General features: G+C 37.7%; 2 protein-coding genes across 2 annotated transcripts; one reads left to right on the forward strand and one right to left on the reverse strand.

Annotated features, from left to right (window-relative positions):
• Positions 1–2,044: 2,044 nt before the first annotated feature.
• Positions 2,045–11,581, forward strand: LOC140231047 (uncharacterized). The gene is made up of 7 exons (XM_072311200.1): positions 2,045–2,171; positions 3,609–4,637; positions 5,755–5,893; positions 6,611–6,778; positions 7,494–7,648; positions 10,677–10,750; positions 11,360–11,581. The coding sequence occupies exons 1-7, from the start codon at positions 2,045–2,047 to the stop codon at positions 11,579–11,581; spliced, it is 1,914 nt and encodes a 637-aa protein (XP_072167301.1).
• Positions 11,582–15,149: 3,568 nt separating this feature from the next.
• LOC140231048 (uncharacterized) lies at positions 15,150–17,433 on the reverse strand. Its single transcript, XM_072311201.1, has 3 exons — positions 17,156–17,433; positions 16,904–17,001; positions 15,150–16,359 (listed from the first exon to the last, which is right to left on the reverse strand). The coding sequence occupies exons 1-3, from the start codon at positions 17,306–17,308 to the stop codon at positions 15,150–15,152; spliced, it is 1,461 nt and encodes a 486-aa protein (XP_072167302.1). The 5' UTR covers positions 17,309–17,433.
• Between the last annotated feature and the right edge of the window lie 1,141 nt (positions 17,434–18,574).

Genomic DNA, 18,574 nt, shown 5'->3' on the forward strand with positions numbered 1-18,574 from the left:
TGAAGTCTCATCTCAACCGAAACTGTACCATCTCTTTAAGCCATAGATATAGATTTAAAACCAAAACGTTTGTACATTGTACCCAGCTAACAATTGGACGTTTTTGAACGTTCTTGAAACATTTCAAGTTTGTTATTTGAGCGTTTTGTCTAAACACTTTTCAGAACTTCCTTTTGTGGAAGGCTTTCGACGTATTCAAAACGTTTCAAACGGACGTAAAAAAAGCATTTTTTTAGAGTAAGAAATAACAGATAACAATCAAAAACCTTTCAATATTTTTAAGGACCTGCTGATAACCTGTTTGAGTTACTGAGATACGTCAAAAAAACTTTTAAGAATATTCAAAACGTTCTGTTAACGTTCTGAGGACGTCCAGAAAACCTTTAAAACTCATTTAGAACGTTCAAAAAACATTTAATAATGTCTAAAAAAGTCTTGTGACTCTTTTCACACCGTTTAGAGAACCTGTAATATTCTTGTAGAACGTCCAGAAAAAGTCTGATGAACGTCTAATGTGTAAAAAGTGTTAAAAAATAATAATAAAATACTTCTTAAGAACTTGCACACAAAAAAACCGTCTTAGAACTTTTCAGGAATGTCTACAATTTCCTATATAAGAAAGCTCAAAGAACTTTCAAAAGGTGCCAAAGGGACCAAGTGCTAAGACCATAAATCATGCACAAAAAAGGGGGGGGGGGGGCAGCCCCTCCCCCCTCCCCTCCTCCCCCCTCCCCCTTACTTTTGTTCTCTTGATTATCCGTGGTATCAGTTTTCTTTATTCAAATTAAAGGTCCAGTTTACCTTTGGGAGCAGTGATTTCAAAAATGTTCAAGATATCACATTTGATGCATATGTGTAGGTCTGCTGTATCATAAAACATCCTACCATATGAAATATTTGCAATGAAACCTAAAATATTCGGAGATATCAGGGTTTTTCTTCATAAACCGTAACTGTATACGGTTTAGTCTGGAAACATCTTTATTATAACTATTGTTCACATTTTGTGTATTAAACAACACTTAACATCGATTATACGGATTCAAATTTTGACAGTGGTCGTTTCTATCCCTAACTCACATTTTAGAACTATTTTAAAGCACTAATGCTGGGTTTTTGTTTCATATGCAAATGGTAAATTATGCCTTTAATGTCGACCCTCACCAGGGCCGTGACAAGCATGTTTATAAATAACTGGTGATCTAGTACAATCGTGTTACCAGTCCGATCAATTACGGAGTACCGGCACGCGAGCTATTGGATGGGCGGGGGAGTTCAGTTGCGTTAACGTTGAAATGTCGAAACGTTTTACGGCATTCAACACGTAGGTCTTTGCGATAATAGTTATAACCTAACCCTAACCTTCCTGTCTTTCCACCAGTGTGCGTCGACAGGTTAAAGGAATGGTGTAGTTATGGTTGAGGTGGGGATTCCGATTCATTGACTTTTGTGAGATAATTATAGAAATCACTTTAATGAAATGTTAAAGAGCATATAATTCTTAAAGAATTCAAAGTTTATTTGATGAAAATCGGCTTGATAGAAAACGGCTGAGATATCCAAAATCCACCTTTTTATTCTTCGATATCTCAGCCATTTCACAACCAATTTTCATCAATGTTATTAAACTTTGAATTCCTTTTAGAATTTTATCCTCTTACATATTTCCAAAGAGGTTTCTCATTATCTCCCAAAAATAGTTGGAAACCTGAAACGCCCTATCTCAACCAAAACTATATAATATATAGTTTTGAGTAAGATTGGGTTTTTTAGGTTTCAGGTTATCAGGATATTATCATCCCTTTAAGTACACATGGAGTGTCAGGTTTTATCCCGAGTAGATTTTTAACCTTTATTGGCCACGCTCCAACTTGCGCGTAGTCATTCTTCGCGAGGGACAGAAAGAAGCCACGTCCGCGAGCCAAAGGCACGAGCAATAGAAGAAACTATTTCACCGTGGAGTAAAACTGTTGTTTCTGGAGTCCTTACTAAATGAAGCTTGATGGACTATACATGTCTGTGAGATTGTTTCAGTATATCCAACATGGCAGTTAGTAAACTGTACGTGCAGTTGGCCGCATGCTCTACAGCGCTGCTTGTAGCGGCCTTGTTTGCATTGCGTAACGCGTGTGGATCCGCGGCCGGCTCGTGTTGGAAATGCATCGGCTGGGGTAAGGAGAGATACTCGATCGCAACTGTTACATTCAAAGTTGAACGTTCATAAGCATGGCAATAAGGGCTTATGAGCTACTTCAAATCATCACCATGGTCACGCATAACATACAAAGCGTAACCACTGTCAATCCCGTTAAGTCATTGTTTCTGAAATGTTTGTTTCGAAATGCATACAGCGAACCTACTTATTGTTCAATATAAATGTGTTGAATGCATGCTAATGGAATATGTGACTGATTCATTTTTTTGGGGTGCATGTTCTTAGAATTACCATCGGTGTAAAATTTTGAGAAAACAAACAAACAAACAAACAAACAAACAAACCACAGATTGTTTAAATTTGTTACATTGATGTAATTCATTTTTTATTTGATTTGATTTGAGAAGCAAAATAAATATGAACGAACGAAACAACGTGATTCAGTGCCCCCCCCCCCCCCCCCGAGATGCCCGACATACAATTTTGGTCCTGTGAAATCCCATTCCTACATAGATGACTTCTGCTGATATGACAATGATCTTCACATCACAATTTCCTAGGGTTTGTTTTGATGAAAGTATTCATATACTTAAATTGATATTTCTGTATTTTACTGTAATCAATAAAAGAAACAAAAATCCCTCTTTTCTTTCATCGATGTCTGTCAAAGTAAAATCATCTGGCAAATCCCAATTTGTGCACCTTACATACTCAACCCTGAAACGTTTCTCACGTAGGAATGACCGATTGCGGTTCTGAGGTGTTATTCTACTCTAGATGCCCTTTGTTATTGTATAGCAGTTGACTTCATGGTCGAAGGTATTACGAACTTGAGACAAAGGATTGTGATAATGGAGAGCGTTTATTAACTACATAAAAAAAAAAGGAAAATGAACAAAAGCCTACATATTTTGATCAAATCATTCGGCTTTTTGCATTTTGTAGACCTTGTCATATCGTCAAAAGTTCATGGGACTTGATGTCACGGGATCTAGGACCTATATATACATATACACATAATTATCATCACTGTTGAGAAATTACCTCGTAGCATTATAGTTTTAACTACAACGTGAAGCAGTCGATATTTTGTAAACACTTAGCCTCACCTAAGTCCAGTCCAAAGAGACTTTAGAAGAGACCAAAGAGATCGTAGAAAATCCTCCGACATTCCGTCATATTCGACTTGGACAATAGCATTAAAATGTGTTTATATCCACGCAGGGTACAATTTTCCTTCGACTTAGCCATTTTCACCTTGTATCCAGCCGACTTAAGCAAGGTTGACAACCGATACACATTCTAATGAACGTTTAAGGGTTACTATTGGTATCAACATGAGCTTTTGAAAATATTGCTATACCTCGTCCTGCCGTTGTTCCATCAAATTTTCCTTATTTGACTCTGTTTCAGAGCCAATAACAGTTGCCATCAATATTTTCTGTTTTCTCAGGAATGCTGGGCCTTGGGTTGCTCGGGCTGTCCCTAGTGTATCTATGGATCCTTAGTCAGCGGCCATCCAGGCGGCATACCTTTAAAACTGTGAGCCAGTTTGGATTGATAGTCCTGGTCATTAAATGCCTTCACAATCTGAGGAGCTACCCAATTGCCAAAGCTTCCTGGCAAAAGCCTAGAGAGCATCAAGAGCGTTTGTTGATCGACATCATCAAGAAGAATGGCAACACCGAGTACGGGAGGCGATTTGGTCTGCAGGGGGTGAAGTCACTGGATGACTTACGCAGACGGCATCCGTTGACAACTTATGAGCACTATCGAGGGTACGTGGAAAGGATGATGAACGGGGAAACCAACATTCTCACCGCAAAAACGCCCGCTAGCTTCGTTCGAACAACCGGAACCACTGGACGGTCGAAGCACATCCCACTCACCTCTAAGATTGATTTGTTTGGAAGGATTGGGACAACGTTAAATCTGACACTAATGGAGAATTATCCAGATGTAAGTCTGCTGCAAAAACAGTTGAACTTCTACGTGTCACCCCGGGTATTCAGGGCCAAGAGTGGTGCTCTTATCGAACCAATAGGACGGTTTCCGGATGAGTATAAAACTCTTCTATTGGGCTACACTTCTCCACCGGAAGGATTCCAGCTCGAAACGATCTTTGAGGCCAATTACATTCACCTCCTCTTTGGGCTGCTCGACAGTGATGCTGGCATGATTTACGTGACTTTTATGCACTTCTTACGGAGCGCCCTCCGACAGTTGAGTCGGTGTTGGCCGGACATCGTCCACGACATTGAACACGGGACTATCAAGAGCTCCCTCGATCTTCCTCCGCATATCCGTGCCTCGTTGACGGCAGCTTTGGGAGGTGGTGATCCCGGGAGGGCCGCTGAATTACGCCGAGAGTTTGAGAAAGGGTTCTCAGGTCTGATGAAAAGAGTTTGGCCCCGCTTGAGAGTCATCAACTCCATTGACCACACGGGAATCTGGCCACAAATAGAAGGAACATGGGCCAAAGGTTTGTCCCATACTGTTACTTTTTAGGGGGTGATGCAAGAAAGTTGAGTTGCAATCAATTGCAAATATCTTCTGCAAACTTTGCAATGGATAGATCTATTGCAACTTGCAACCAATCGTAAGTTGCATGCAACTTGCAACCAATCGTAAGTTGCAGTCAATTAGCAATCAACTGCGAAGTTGCAATTGTTTTACAGTCAATTGCACCTTTCTAGCAACAGAATCGATTGCAACTTGCAATAATAATTGCAGGATTTGCCATGGACTTTCGGAAGTTGCAATTAATTTCAACTTTCATGCAACAACCCCTTAGCCCGTCTGTTAACTTATTCCCCATTCTCCATTCGCACCCTTTCAACCATAATTCTTATAGGTTTACCTGGAGACAAAGTCGTGATCGCTTTATCACATTCTCGGGTAATATTGTTTTTTAAATCACGTTTGACACATTGTTTGAGTATATGCTGTCGATTAGCTCTAATTGTTCGATGCGAGCAAAAGTTACATAAAGACATACAAGAAATATTCAATAAAATGCCCTTCCAAATGTTCCGTCCAGGGACGGAATATAAAAGAAAGTAATTGACATCCATTGACGCTATCTTGTACAATGTTCTCTTTTGTAGGATCCACTCCTTAGAATTACATGTCCCTCGTATCAGGAGTCAAAAAATATACATGAAGTTTGCAAAGTTGTAGAATTAGACATGAACTGAGCGGAAGGAAATCTGGACGTCCGTGTGCTTTCATTGAGTGCAGCTGACCTTCCTGTTTCCTTTTTCTTCCTTTTATCTGCGATTTTTGAGTGTACGTAGAGATATAGTTTTCTTCCCATTTGAGTTGTAATATTAATATTAATTTTATGATAGTGTATGTATATGATACATGTATATAAATATATTGCTTGATTCACTGACAGTTTTATATCTTGATCTTTGTAATTCATTTTTTATCCATATGTTCCTGATACTTTTATGACGTATAAATCATTGTAAAACAGCACGGGCCTTTGGATAGTAGTTTTGTACAATTGAATAGGCCAGTTCTAGCTGCAAGCTAAACTAAAGAAAAGGCAATGAGGAAAGGATGATTATGACCTTTCCTTGTCTCGTTTGCAGGAGTGGATCATCTTCCGTTAATGTTTGCTTCGTCGGAAGCTTTCATCTGCCCCTACCTGGGTCTAAAGTCCATGGACGTACATGGCCATTTGCCGCTACCCTCAATTGTTGTTACAGAATTCATCAAAGATGAGGACTCGTGAGTTCAACATCAATGGCGGATCCAGAGAGGGGCGCGCCGGGTGCCCCCTTTAATTTTTCTGAAAATAAAAGAAATAAAAAGAAAATATGGAGTCAAAAGGGGCCTGAGCTTTCGATCCTATAGCAGAATCTTCGTCAGAGGCAAATGACCTCTGACGAAGATTCTGCCTCTGACGAAGATTCTGCTAGGATGAAAAGCTAAGGCCCCTTTTGAATCCATTTTACTCCATTGCCTAGCCTTTATTGGATAAGTATTTTTCAGTAGCTTTTTTTTTTTTTTTTTTTTTTTGCTACAGAAAGAAAATGAACGGGTGCGCGTGCACCTCCCCTTTTAATAATTTGAAACCCGGAAGTAGCATCAGAAATATATATATATATATATATATATATATATATTTTTTTTTTTTTTTCAGGTCTGAGACAGATATATCTAGAAACTTGGCAAGCTTTTGGGGACTTTAGAAACTAAATCATAAAACAAAATGTGCTCAATGTGAAAAACTTTGTTAGTCGTAAATGAGGGGTTTGAAACAGTCATAAGAAGGAAATAAATGTTTTGTACTTTTGTGTACCAGGCTCCTATACATATTGTATCTATTCCCTCTGAGTTATAGGCATCATGATTTTGTATAGTTACACAAATTTGTTTGCAATGGTAGATAAAGCACAGTCTGATTTGTCTCGACATTTTTATATTGTATTTGATATTTGTCAGGGATCAGAGTCAACCTAAAACATATTTCATGGATGAAGTAGAAGTCGGACAGTGCTACGAAGTCGCTCTAACCCACGAATGGTTTGGATTCTACCGTTATCGAATGGGTGACATCTTTCGAGTTGTCGGTTTCCATGAGAATTGCCCAATCTTACAGTTCCAATACAGGTTTGTGGATCCAGCCTCATTTTCCTTTTATTCAAACTGCGCCTCTATAGGAATGTTAGAACTCTGCTCTGTTTCAAGTAAATGATATTAACATAGAGGACAAAATCAATCAATCCAAATATAAACTCCCTCAGAATGGGAATATGTATTTCTTGAAGAGTTCCAGTTATACTGATTATCATCAGGATATATATTTCGGGTGATATAATTATTAGGAATGTATAGGGTAAGGTGGTGAGCTCGTGAAAAGCCTTGAAAACATCGACTTGGTTTGCATGCTATCTATTCATGGCCAAAATATCAGAGAAGAATGGTTACCATTTCATCTCGAGAAAGATTATTACGGATGACTTAATGATGAATTGATTGATTAAATAATTCAAATCAAATTTGTGGTTTTAACAACTGATAAGTTGTTAAATAAGTGGGCGTATTTTCGTTGCACAGTGATTAATTCGTGCAATTTTATAAATGTAGTACACGAATAAGTGAATGACTAGAAGTGATGGTTATCTTCACTAATGTTTATGGATCCATTTCACATTTTTTAGAAGTGAGTTTCATTTTTTATTTTTTTTTTTAACCTAATTGCCTATAGGACCCAAGGAGTGGCATGGGTACAGGTATTTCCGAATCTCATCGGGATCGTGTCAATTCTCAGTTGCCATACATATGAACCCTCTCCCATTCATCTGTAATGTTTGCCTAACCATAGAACAGGCCTGGTTCTCAACCTGTGCTACGAGAAGCTGAACACACACGTGGTCGATGAGGCGATTAAGGCAGCAGTGGCCCGCTGGCCTGGCGTCAGTCTTACGGAGTATACCGTAGCCGAGAGTCCACTTGTTCCCGAAGATTCTCCAGGTGACAGTGTGTTTTAATAGCGTACCATAAAAATTATTTTGAACTATCGTATTATCATTAATTTGCATCAAAATGACATGTAGGACGCCCGATAAGATGAAAAACAGTTCAGCAATGGTCACACACATTCTCTGGTGTTTTGTAATATTGTAATCAATATCATTTGCAGATTTGTCCCCGCCATAAATCACATGCTGACATGCCATTTATTTTGTCAGTCACCATGTATTAACCTTGTATTAGAACTCCAAGACTGTACCATGTATTAACCTTGTATTAGAACTAAAAGAACTCCAAGACTCCCGTGGATAACCCAATCACTTTTAAGATCGATTAATAGAAAAAATAATTTGTTTTATAAATACAGGAGTAACCCTACGGATAAAAATAGACAAAAATATGTGACTTATAAAAACACGCTTACTAATTTATTGCGTTTACAAAAGAGAAAATTTTATGTCAACCAGATAATGAAATATAAAAATGATATCAAGAATACTTGGAAAACAATAAAAGATGTTATGAATACATCTAATGATGTATCTAGTATTTCAGAAGTACGATGGGGTAATACCTCAAGCAATGTACCTGCTGGTATGGCCGAAATTTTTAATGATTTTTTTGCATCGATTGGGAAAAATTTATCACAAAGTATCCCTTCATCTAATAAAGAGTTTTATGATTTTCTAGATATACCTAATCCTAAAACTATATTTTTGGACCCTACGTATAATGAAGAAGACATTGATATTATTCATAATTTGAAAGAAGGGAAAAGCCCAGGTTGTGATGGAATCGATAATTATTTGTTGAAAAATATAATTCTTCAAATAATAGATCCTTTAATATATATTATTAATTTATCACTTAGTACTTGGCTTGTACCAAGTCAAATGAAGACTGCCAAAGTTATACCTATATATAAGAAAGGGGAGAAAAATGATGTCAATAATTACAGACCAATATCGTTATTAACTTCAATTTCTAAAATTTTGGAAAGAATAGTATATATCCGAACTGTAAAATTTTTCAATATGAGTAATATATTTACGAATTTTCAATTTGGATTCAGAGAAAATCACGATACCACCCACGCTGTACTTACCTTTGTGGAAAAGATTACACATGCACTTGATACATTTTCGCATACAATAGGCATCTTCCTGGACTTTTCAAAGGCTTTTGATACGATTAATCACGGTATACTTCTTTCTAAGTTATCCCATTATGGTATTCGCGGAAAAGCCTTGCAATGGTTTACGAGTTATTTATCTGACAGATTTCAATATGTACATGTCAACAGTTTTGATTCTTCTATGAAGAAAATAGAATGTGGTGTTCCGCAAGGAAGTTTGTTAGGCCCACTGTTATTTATAGTTTACATTAATGATTTTTATAGATCTTCAGATAAACTCTCTTTCATATTATTCGCGGATGATTCCAATCTTTTTTATTCCCACCCTGACCCTAATACTTTGATTAGTACAGTGAATGATGAATTGAAGAATGTCTCACAATGGATATATGCAAATAAATTGTCACTGAATATTGAGAAGACAAAGTATATGTTTTTCAGTAATTCTTTAGATAGATTACCAGGTAATGTTATATTTGACACTACTCCTCTAGAAGAGGTTTCGTCTATTAAATTCTTAGGTGTTTGTGTTGATAATAAGTTATCATGGAAGTGTCACATAAACAATATTTGTAAAGTAATTGCACGTAACATAGGCATAATGAATAGATTGAAATATTATCTTCCTTCTTCGGCTTTGATTACGCTTTATTCAAGTTTGGTATTGCCGTACTTGAATTACGGAATTCTTGCTTGGGGGAATACATATTCGACATTGTTAGATAAACTTTTTCTTCTGCAAAAGATGGCGCTCAGAATCGTTTTTAACCTTCATATCCGAGCACATACTGACAAGCTTTTCCTTGAGCACAAAATTCTGAAAATAAATGAGTTGTATTTGTTACAACTTGGTCAATTTATGTTTCATTACAACTGCAATCATCTACCCAAAATATTTTATTCTTTATTTCACCGTAATCGCCACGTACATAATTATCCCACTAGACAATCTAAAGAATTTCATCTTCCCTTAGTTAGAACTGTACACACTCAAAATACATTTATTTATACCGGACCCAGATTTTGGAATAGCTTAGATAATGATCTAAAAGAATCTGTGAAGTTAATTACATTTAAGTATAAAGTCAAAAAATATTTGTTTTCTAAATATACCAGTTAATTCTGTTCAATGAAAAAACCCGTCATGTTTCACTTTTCCTTGAGATTTTGTAGTGTGTCCACAGACCTTTTCCATCCCTCTCCTTTTCCTTCTCTATTCTTCCCTGCTACTTTTTCCTCGTTCTTCGTTGTCCAGTATCTGTCTGAGTGCATTTCCTCAAATTTTGTTATTTCTGTGTATTGTGTTATTGTTGTTGTCGTCGTTATGTTTTTTGTGGCCGATTGCATATCTTTTTCCATTCAATTTTCCTGGCACACCTGGCCCCATAGTGTCTGTGCCACAAATGTGATATGTTATATAGTTTATACGATTGCATCCTAAAATCCTAGTAAGTATTGTTCATAGTATCAACATCATTATATCAATTAGTAAAATGTACAATAGTATATAGAAGAATTTAAATGAATATGTCTATTTGGTATAGCAAATTGGTGATGTTGTTGTTTTGTTCCAGTGTTCCACGTTTTACAAGCGTGGCTTTTTTAGTGGAACACTGTTTTCCATCATTGTGATTATTTACTATTTTTGTTGCCATGACAAAGTGCATTGTTTCTTTTTTTACGACATCATTCGTGTATAATATACTTTATATTGTATTGAAAAAATCCTTTATCGGACGAGTGTAAGAGAAATGAAAAAAAAATTGTATCACTTTGGATTATGTCAACTTTTTCTTTTCTTTTCTTTGTGATGATGGAAATAAATAAACTATTGAATTGAATTGAATTGAATTGAATATTACTGATTGTGTATTACTGCAGAGTACGAACCCAACGAAGACTTACCCTACTATTATGTCTTTCTGGAGCTAGCACCATCTCAAAAATCTCTGACTGATGAAGAGAAAAAAGCGGTGAGATCTTATTTTGTAGTTCGCAACGGAAGTGTAATTAGGAAGCTTGACTATGGAACTAAAAGTATGTCAAACATTCTTTTGAACTTTTTCGCACGGATAATAGTAACATTTTTGTTTTACTTTTTAGAGTACTGTTATATATCCTGTTCTGTTAAGTGAGTTGGAGGGTTTTTTCCTGATCTCTGTCACTAAATTCGCTACGTTATTTGCGAAAAGGTATTTCCGTTGTTGCCGATTCTAAAAGAGTATGTTTTTGTCGGTATGGTAGATGTAGGCTACATTTTCATTTACTCTCAGAAACTGTTCCGTCTGTGCCAGTAATTATTTGAGAAATCAGTGCTCTTGCAACTTTGATTACAACATTGCGTATAGATGTATTCGATCATGACGGAGGCTATCAATGCTAGCCAGTGTATCATAATGTAGCGGTGTTACGGTATGAATATCTTGATCAAAAGTTCATAAAGCTTATCGTTTATGATGCATAAAACTTACTGTCGCAAGTCTGTTGCGCTTTACTTACAGCTTTGGGTTAGAGAGAATAACAGCTTTAGCGATTAGCAGTAATAATCTATTCGTGGAAATCCCCTTTGTCATCATCCCCAGGTCGACGACGAGCTTCGCCTTCGTAACGGTGACTACGACCGCCTTCGTCGCGAAGGGAGCATATCTCACCCAAGGGTATACTCCGTCAGATCTGGGGGCTTTGAGGCGCTCCGAGACCACATACTGCAGAACACCAACGCCACGCCTAGCCAGTACAAGATCCCGCAGAAATTGCGCTCCTATTCCTTCTTTAAGATAATGGTGGCCCAAAGTTTGCCTTGAATATGCACGGACACCCACCCACCCAAACGCACACACACACACACACACAAGCACAAACACAAAGTAGCAAACAAATAAACAAACAAACAAACAAACAAACAATTTCAGAGTTGGTAATATTCATGAGATAGCAATTTGCCCGGAACATAGCCTTTTGTCAACCCTCTTTGATAATACGTGCTGGGTTTTTATTCCACATCACCGCAGGACTTCATTGAGACTAGTTTACCACGATGGAGGAGGCCGCGAGGCAACGGATGAATGCGCAAAACCACCGTCTTTTCGGACTAGGATTTGCTTTCCCCTCTCTATTAAAAAGAATATATTCTATAAGGCATGCATATACATCATGAAATATTATAGTAGTCTCTTGGCTGTGCGTCATTGCACAGTCCAAGCGAGAGATCGAAGTCCGAATCAAGAGTTTGTCTCCGAATCTTCCATTGCTTTACTAGGAGACGAAAAAGTTTTTACATGTATCTAGTTCCATACCTTTTATTGTAAACTTTGGTCGTAATAATTGATATAAATACATTATCTGATGGTTTAATTTATTACTTAATCTAAATGTGGCAACATCCAATAATATCGATGGTACCTGCCATGCTATAGTATCTCTATATATCATACAGCAATTAAGGCACTGGCCTTTGTTATTATATCGCTCTCCTCCTAACCTCAGTGTGAAGACTCGTGTGTGTCGAGTCCGATGAGAACAGAATTTATCGTCATCATTGTTTTTGCGTGTCTAGATCTGCACAGCGAACGTTGGCTAATGTTATATGAACGCTAAGCTCGCTGATTGACAGTTGCCATTGTGATATATAGATAATTCGAGCTAACATTAAAATCATTACCAAACCGTAAAGAGCTAGCAACACTACGTGTAGCTCCGCGATTCGAAATGTTTGTATATCATTTGTATAGAAAACCTGGATAGAGGGAGCTGAAGTTCATCTTGTTTTCAACGGCTAGAGTCTATAGAGAGAAAATAATGAAGATTATAAGTTGGTTTTTCCAACATCATCAGTTAAGCGTACACATACGGTGAAGAAATTCGTAACTATTATCATACATGAACACATGTCATGATATGCCACATGTGATAATATGAAAAAATAATAATACACTACATAATATCTCACAACCAGATTATCCTCTGCAGTTCTTTGATTTCTTTGCAATTTTGTTTTAACGATCTCAAGAGTGTCTTCATTAAGTTAGATAAGAAGATCGTCATTATATGTGGAACTTCATTTTTATTGTGGCTTATCCACAAGCCAACACAAATACATGTAATACTCTCAGATGATACATTACTTCTAGATGAAATGGAAAGGCATTCGTCATTTGTACCAAAGATACTCTTGTTGTGTTTCTTTATATTCATGTGTATTTCAGAGAGTGCTCAGAATGGTGTGTAGGCGCACTTTGAACATGTTGAAACTGTTTTTGTGTGCATTCCTGCGTATGTGTGTTGTTCAACAGTGTTAACAATATTATGATTCATGCCGTGTGTAAATACTATCAATACAATAAACAGAAACATCTTTGTTTCGTTTAAGACATTTTGTGAGATATTTGAATATATTTCATACACAAACTGTAACCCCCCCACTAATTTCCCTTGAAAAAAAGAAACCCTGCCCAAACCTGTACCTTCCAGGAAATACGTTTGTATGCTACAAAGATTCACAAAAATGTATAAGTCAGGCCTAGCGTAAAATACTCTTGAGATTCCGGTGAAGGAATTGAATATTGCTCGTGTGAACTGAAATAACCATCTATCGATCGCAATCAGAATTCACTACAGACACTGAATGTCAACGCCTCCTCACAGTAATTCACTTTATTTGATTGCAGTCAAAATAATGTAAAGAGAATACATGAGAATGTTGTTGCCATTTCCATCTTACTTTTTAATCTCATAATATATTAATCAGCCTTTTCCCTATCATATGAATGATCACGACTCTCGTCAACATAACAAAAAAAAAAACCAAACAAAACAACAACAACAAAAAACCCAAAACACGAAACGAACATACATGCCAACGACACAAGGTGTATGTTGTGGTTATCTTATTACGTTAATAATGGTTATTACGTTAATGAAATGCTAGTACTTAAATATGGCGTTTTCATATTTCCAAATATTCCCATTTATTTCTTAGTTCAAGACCGCTTCATTTCAGATTTGAGAGCATAAAAAAAAAATCAGTGTTTTTCTTTTTTTCGGGGGGGGGGGGTCATTGTATAGCAACGATGAAAGTAGCAACTGCAGTAGACTATGAGACATTGAAACCATTAGGCATGAACCTATTCTTAGAGACTGCGGTTTCATAGCTAAAGATGAAGTTAGATTTCAATTTGCCTTCCTATCAGATGAAGATCTGAACTTCTTCTGTATTGATCCAATTGCAAAGAATGGAAAACAAATTGCATACTATGGACTTGACAATTAAAAATGGAATTATCAAACACATTGTTGTTTATACATAATGGATAGAATTGACAATCTATCCCCCCCCCATCCGAGCACTAGGATTTCCACCTTAGAATTATGAGTAAGCCTATCTGACTGCGTAATTTCGCAGCGCCGAACAACCTGTCTCGGTTTAGAACCCCCTCCCCTACTCCCCCCGGACCCCTCACGTGCGTCTCTTTCTTTCTCCTCGTTCTCTGTCAGGTAGGACGTGATTTCAAGGTCACGGGTGAGTTTGCCATTAAAAGTATTTTCAAGTTGTCGATCTTCACGTTGAAATTTAAGTTCCGCTCGGTTCGTCCAACCAGAGGCCAAATGTGGAAGACTGCGATGTGTAGTTTGCACTAGCAGTGTCCCATGACCGTGCACTGTAGCTGAGATGCTTTGCCACAGACTCGTCTACGGCCAACAAAATTAGAGTTTGTGCCTGCATACTAAGTGATGTGCTGGGCTGATAAACGCCAGAAGCAGAAGGGATCCCGCAGTTCCAAGACCTCTGGAAACAATTCGATATCTGTGAAACAAAACATTAGAAAATATAACATGCATTTTAAATAAACACAAATACGATTTTAATAGGTTTTTGTTAAAAGGCGATTGACAGACAATGACATTATTCCACGACATCACCAATAACGGTAATATCTGATGTACACAAATACATTTCCATGCACTGACCACGTTACTTTCCTGGCTTTATCTAAAAATCAAAATCATTTTTCAAAACCATCTTTCTGTCCATTTTTTTTTTAACCTGAAATTCTTTATTTTTCTATATCAAAATTTTCATCACAATCTTTATCAAAATAAGACAATTTATATTCAATCTTCATGAGAAATACAAATAACTCTAAAAAAAAAATGTGTCAGATTGTGGTCACACCAGCAATTTACATAAACTGTAAGAAGATATCGAGAACAATGACTGCACGTAGACCATGGTACATTGTACTAACCTAATCATATGAATGGAGGAAAAGGGCTCGGATGCTAGCTGAGCAGATAGGGAAGCTCCAGTGCCCGTGTCACATGGCTCCCAGAGAACTGGTATGGAGAGCCCGCTCTTTTACCAAGGATCGAGACCTACGGAGCTTGCCTTCGAATGACCATATTAGCAAGGCTGTTCAAGATCTCTACCATAGACGGCCTCCTCAAATGGCTCTCTTGAGTGCAATGTTCTCCCAGTCTGTGAAGCACTTGAAGGCAGGATACATCGCCAATTTTCTTCAGAAGCCTGCCCAGCTGAAAAATATCACTCTGAATCGATGTCCCGTCATCAAGCACTGCACACTCCGGCGCTATGTGAGGAAAACAATTACCCTTCAGGTAGTCCTGCTTCTGGGCATCTGTAAATTGGTAGTAGAGAGGTGATGACTGATGACATAGATATCCCAAGTCAATCAGTCTACCTCGCCATTTACCATTTTGATCTTGATGGAGGAGAATGTTATCAGATTTCAGGTCATTGTGTAAGAAAGATTGAATGTGAATGTATTCCAGGCCCTTGGAGATGTCTCCAGCTATTTGCAGCCACTCATTAGGTGAAAGTGACGACTGCCCACCGTGCAGGGCCTCATACAGTTCAGTCGTTTTTCCGGTCAGGTGATTTCCGACGAACTCCATTGCTATCCCCCAATGTTCATTGTCGATCCTGAACGAACCGTAAAATCTTGGAAATGCCGGGTGTGAAGAAAAGGTTAATAACATGTTAGCCTCCTTGTCGATGTCATCCTTCACCCTTTGAAAATGATCGGGGTCAGACTTTGACGGAAGAGTGAAGAGCTTTAGGGCAACAGGTGTCTTAGACTGCAAGTGCTTCATGAGATAAACTACTCCAAATGTACCTCGTCCAAGCTCTCGAAGATAACCTGTGTTGTCCATAGGCACAAGGTCCTGAAATTGAAGACTTCCGCGAGGTATGCTTACTGCTACTGGTGCTACTGCTGATGAGGAACTTTGCTGAGGAGTAGCACCCCAAATGGTAGAAGGGGTTGCAGATGTTGCTAGTCCAGAAAGAGCTACACCCCAGATTGGTGATGGGGTGGCCTGTGCCACCACAAGTCCAGAACATGAAGAATGACTCTGATGTTGAGGCGAAGGACTGGTTTGCCCTACTGATGTCACACTGCGAACCGATGAACAAAAATGTAGTGATGGTGCTGATGATGACACGGTCCCGGAGTCAGAAGACGACGATGGGGTGGGGGATATGACTCCAGGAGATGGTGAACTTCCTGTAGAAGTGCAATGTGGTCTTCGGGGACGTCTGGTGATGAATTTAATTGCAGGTTCACTGCATAACATAAAACAAACGAAAGCAGAGATGCTGGTGTTATTCCGCAAACAAACAAAGAAGAAAAATTTACTTCATGTACTTGAAGTAAAGTCTTCCCAGAATTTTCACAATCTTAGGTGAACTTTAACTTGGAATTGCTCAAGAGGCACTCTCCTATGTATTAACTTTTCGACGGGCATGAATATAGAATAGAAATCTGATCGACATAAACATTGAGTTTGTGATTAACATTGTCTGTCTTAACGCATCATAGAGCCATTGCCCATTGTCTGTCTTAACGCATCATAGAACATTGCAATTATGAAGAATGATTACATCTTCATTTTTCGTAATTTGACTTAAACTCCTGTTTGTTTTCATCAATTGCAATATACCATCTGAGATCTGACGAAATCAACAGTATGATGTGCGAGGAAAGATGAAATTAAAATGATATGCCAATACATGCTATAACGTCTAATTGTCCGGGGGAGGTGGGGGGGGGGGGGGCTGAACTGAAGTGAACGAAATTGAAAGTGCCAAATCATGAATGCAAACTTACTGGACAGGTGATTGGTATGGTGCGGGGTTGATGGTCCTACAACTTCTCAGGTTGATGGATGAATTCCTCAAAGTAGGCGCTAAGAGGGCAGAACCGGCCTATAGAACAAAAACGACAATAAAAAACAACAACAAAGTCAAATTTGAAGACAACACACTGAGCAGTTAGATATGTATTTTTGTTATTCATTTCACAGTGTTCTCACACTTTACTGTGCCAAGTTTGTTAAAAGTTTGTCACTCTTTTCCTTACTTGGCTTGAAAGAGCCCGCTTTGCCTGACACTCTCTCCACTCCGCGGCCGCCAACCTGACCTCCATTTCAATCCTGATTCGCTCAGATTCCTCCCACATCTGAGTGATACAGTGTAACAAATGGAGATCGTCTCCATCGATGGCCACGCCCATTCGGACAGCCAGATTGTGTAGGAAAGATATAAACCACTGAGATGTAATACAATGTTACATGGCTACGTTAAATGACATAATGCTGAGCCGGTGATGTAACTTACATTATCCTATGTATTGAGGCTCCACCCCTTTCAAGCTTTATAGCTCACGATGGTGGTTTCCTGCAATCAATTATCTCTGATATTTACTGTATGTCGTATCTATGTACATTTTTTTTTTCTTGGTATGTTTACTGCACAATACTATTGCTTATGTTTATCTACTCATGCAATCTTAAGTTATCATTTCAAAATCATTGTAGTTACTATTCTTTGCGTTTGCGTCTTTGAAAATTGTCTTCAATTACTGATTGAAAATCAAAGACTAGCTAGTATCTAAATAAACTATGTTTACACAGAATCACATTTTCTCAAAGCGTATTTTCAGAGGGTTATAGTCGATATGGTAACATACATTTGGGAAATAAAAAAGAAAGAAACATTTCTACTCATTTGGATCACTCACTCTCGTAAGACTCGTGTTTTAATGAGAGATGATATTCAATCATTTCTGATATGATTTCTGACATATTGAAGATAGAAAAAAAAATAATGAAATAAAAAAAAGTGAGGAAAAATCCGAGTTCTACATGCTAATAAAAGACGTAACAGAAGTAATAATTATATTGAATATAACATAATGATGACGCCGATATTAGTATTGATACCGAAGGAAGCATATGCAAGACTTAAGCTTTGGATACCTTAAGCTGCCTTGAAAACGCATTCCTTCTCTCGGCATCGGTCTTGTACTTGACAAGGAGCCTTCCCGAGAAATACACAGCCAGGTGCTGATAACAACAGAAAATCTTTGGTCATTTGATTGGGCTATTCGTTGTATAACTATCTATTCAAATTATGACCTATATGATGTCTGCCTTTTAACATTGTTTATATTCAGCAGTTCTTTGTATTCAAGTTATGACCAATATAATAATGTCTACCTTTTAACACAGCTTATATTACCTCGAAACTAAGTTCTTCCATAAACGTGTCTAAAAATGACATAATCGACGCATCTCTTTCTTTCTCTGCACGAGGCATAATAGTAATGAGGCATATATACATGTAAGGTAGTATAACAATGTTCGATTACGAATTAAATTGAATGCTGATTTAATATTTCCATGCATGAAGTCGTTACAACCAAGTGCTGAAATCTTTGGTCGTTATTTTGATTGGCATTTTGGTTATACAAATTGTATTATGATTACCAGTGGTATGT

Source organism: Diadema setosum, chromosome 7 (genome assembly GCF_964275005.1).
Source record: "Diadema setosum chromosome 7, eeDiaSeto1, whole genome shotgun sequence".
In the NCBI taxonomy this organism is placed as follows: domain Eukaryota; kingdom Metazoa; phylum Echinodermata; class Echinoidea; order Diadematoida; family Diadematidae; genus Diadema; species Diadema setosum.

What these genes read in the sequence shown, in the direction of transcription:
- LOC140231047 (XM_072311200.1), top strand. Translation starts at nt 2,045, where the DNA reads ATGGCAGTTAGTAAACTGTACGTGCAGTTGGCCGCATGCTCTACAGCG. An exon ending in TTGGAAATGCATCGGCTGGG is followed by an intron (nt 2,172 to 3,608) that starts GTAAGGAGAGAT and finishes CTGTTTTCTCAG; the next exon opens with GAATGCTGGGCCTTGGGTTG. An exon ending in TTCATCAAAGATGAGGACTC is followed by an intron (nt 5,894 to 6,610) that starts GTGAGTTCAACA and finishes GATATTTGTCAG; the next exon opens with GGATCAGAGTCAACCTAAAA.
- LOC140231048 (XM_072311201.1), bottom strand. Translation starts at nt 17,308, where the DNA reads ATGGGCGTGGCCATCGATGGAGACGATCTCCATTTGTTACACTGTATC. An exon ending in AGCGGGCTCTTTCAAGCCAA is followed by an intron (nt 17,002 to 17,155) that starts GTAAGGAAAAGA and finishes TTTGTTCTATAG; the next exon opens with GCCGGTTCTGCCCTCTTAGC. An exon ending in CCATACCAATCACCTGTCCA is followed by an intron (nt 16,360 to 16,903) that starts GTAAGTTTGCAT and finishes TATGTTATGCAG; the next exon opens with TGAACCTGCAATTAAATTCA.